At 38.9% G+C, this 2865-nt stretch overlaps 1 protein-coding gene across 1 annotated transcript in view; it reads left to right on the forward strand.

Annotated features, from left to right (window-relative positions):
* Positions 1 to 1093: 1093 nt before the first annotated feature.
* The window catches only part of LOC111397487 (protein STAY-GREEN LIKE, chloroplastic-like), a 13933-nt gene continuing 12161 nt past the window's right edge, over positions 1094 to 2865 (forward strand). The window contains exon 1 of the mRNA XM_023024440.1: positions 1094 to 1400. Within this exon, the coding sequence (XP_022880208.1) occupies positions 1242 to 1400 (159 nt within the window). The 5' untranslated portion in view covers positions 1094 to 1241. The remainder of the gene's footprint in view (positions 1401 to 2865) is intronic.

Consider the following 2865-nt stretch of genomic DNA (forward strand, 5'->3'; position numbering starts at 1 on the left):
TCGCCGCTGCGTTACAGAGAGTGGAGAGAGTGATTACAACTGTTTTCTCGTCGGAGAACTGTCGTTGAAAGGCTACTGAGGGTAGAGAATAGGCGATTGAAAGTGGAGAGGGAGGCGGGTGAGAAGAGAGGACCATCACCACAACGCCATCGCCAACACTTCCAACCGCCGTTGTTGCAGCCGTTTGTCGTCGGTGATGTGCCATCGGGGAAGGCTGCTGAGAGGGCCAGGCTGAGAGTGGGGAGGGAGACGGGTGAGAAGAGAGAGAGGGGAAAAATGGAGAGAGAATAATTATTTAGGGTTTGTAATAAATTTTGTATTATAATATTTAATATTTAAATATAAAATATCTGACTTTTGAAATATCAAATTTTCAATCTGATTTTAGAAGGTGGAATATTTAAAGTATGGTTTTGTGTAATTTCCACTTTTTTATATCTTCTTAGGTCAAAGCCCATCTCACCATGGTTGTAATTGAGGCTTTTCAGCCTTGTTGGGTTTAGTCCTCAAAGAGGGCTTAATAGCGGGTCTTCGAATTGTTCTCACGACCACCCAAAAATACTACATTAAAAAGAGTCAGATCTGCTATAATATTTTTTTTACTTATTCCATCAATACATTTTTTAAATTTCAGCATATTGCATCTTTATGTCATCCAATTTGTTAAGAACAAGTGATGTGCCTTGGTGTCAAAAATATATTGTAGGCTCAACAATTCTCAACTCTGAGAAGGAGAAAAAATTGATTATTAAGGCCGAACTCTGGTCTGCTCCCGCGAAACGAATGAAGATAGAAAATAATCAACTACTATAATTTTGGAAGGAGGACAGCCTCCATAAAAGGGCCGGAGAGATCAGGTTCGAGCGACTATTTACCAAAAATTCAGGCACTAAGTCGTAAGACTATATTTAAGGCTAATGTATGTACGGCGTTAGAACTTAGAGAACATCGTGTGTGTGTGTATATATATAGATAGATACAGAGAGAGAAAAAGAGGCTAGAAGACGAGTGGTGCCATTGGTTCATAACGGATTTTGAGGGCCCACATGACCCATAAGAATTTGTCACTCCATTTCTCCTCTTCCCTTGCTGTCCACATACCTGTTTCTTTGTGTCACCTACATTTTCACTCACAAAACACTCGTTGATAGAGAGAGAAACAGATAGGAGAGAGAAGTGAAAATGTTGGTACATTAGGCAAAATAAGAGAGTATTAATGCAAGAAAGAGGATGAGTTTGTTATGCAGTCCATGGCCATTCAGTATTCTGCTCATTATTATTATGCATTTTCACCATCTCCTCAAAGGGATCTTTCTTACATTCATAATTGCAAAATCAAGCCTTCACCACCTGCTATTTTGCTTGACAGAAGACAATCTTACAATACCCTTGGTTTCCAGGTTCTTTCTTTTCTCTAATTTTGAGAACCACTGTGCATTACTTATTTTACAGTGTTACTTTTACTTGAGTTGAGCATATTTTTTGCTTGGACGACAGGCTAAAATCTTGTCTGTGTCCAATCTCGACTAGTATTACACACTCCCCTCACAGATTTTTACTTTTTTTTTTTTTGGCGTGTAAGGGAACATTAGTTAGCTTCGCTGCGTGGGATCCTAAGGTGTCTATCAAAATGTACTTAACGTTATAACTACTTCGTTATACTGGCTGGTCGAGTCTTTAGAATGCTTCATGATTACAAGGATGATATCACAATTGAATGCAACACAATTACCCCACAACCAAGCAACTAATAAGAAAAGCAATTATAAGTAGACAAATGTCAATAAATTATAAGGGGCTTGGATTTAAAACTTATAGCAGATCTCAGTCTTTTTATTGGCAGCATTAATTAGTTATGATTCTATTAGATTAATGATGAACCAATATGAAATTTGACATTCGGAAATACTGAATTAGTTCTCGTTCCATTATTCATAGAATGACTCATCTATTTTTTTGATGATGCAGACACCAATGTGAGTATCTTGAAATGAAGGATCTTGATATTTTCATTTAGACTATTGTTTCGCGCGTGTTAATTCGCTAACAATTAAAGAGGATCAGACGATTGTGTAAGGGACGAAACCTCTTGAGACAAAGTCCCAAAAAGGGGTGTTCCTTTTATTGGCGATGAACTTTACAATTGGAAACGGAAAACAACGTGCCTCCAAGGGGCGCAAGCACACGAGTTACAGAAAAGGAAGTGTTTAAGTCTAAAAGCTAAAGGAATGAAAATTACATATTCTCTGTTCGAGAGTTTTGGATTCGGTCCTTTGCTTCTAAGTTCTTTCTCCCTTTTATACTTCATAGGCGATCCCTTTGTGATTAACTGCTCTAAAAAACTGCTTGATCGCCCTATAACTACCCACTTTCTTTGTAGTGGCCATTTTGTCATGAAACTGTCCTTTTAACTGCTGCCATTATCTTGCATCGTTCAACCGCTTTCGATTGAACCCCTTGAGTCGTGGAACGTGGTAAGGTTACTTTAACAACTGCCTCAATAACTGCATTTCTTGATAATCATAATGCGTTATATTTGTTGATACCTTGGGCGACTTAAAGATTTGGGCGAGACTTCGGGCAACCGTATGCCACTCTATTCGTTCAGACTCTGAGCGACTTGCAAACATGGCGTTACCGCACTATTGGGCCCCTTATTTGGGCCTTCACCTTGATTCGTTCAATTGGATTTCGTTCTTTGAGCTATCTGATTTGGGGATCCTCCAATTGGGCTTTACTCTCTGGGCTGTTCGATTTGGGCTGAATTTTTATGTGTCAACGATTAATTCGCTAACAATTAAAGAGGATCAGACGATTGTGTAAGGGACGAAACCTCTTGAGACAAAGTCCCAAAAATGGGTGTTC

This window comes from Olea europaea, chromosome 7 (assembly GCF_002742605.1).
Source record: "Olea europaea var. sylvestris chromosome 7, O_europaea_v1, whole genome shotgun sequence".
NCBI classification, from domain to species: Eukaryota; Viridiplantae; Streptophyta; class Magnoliopsida; order Lamiales; family Oleaceae; genus Olea; species Olea europaea.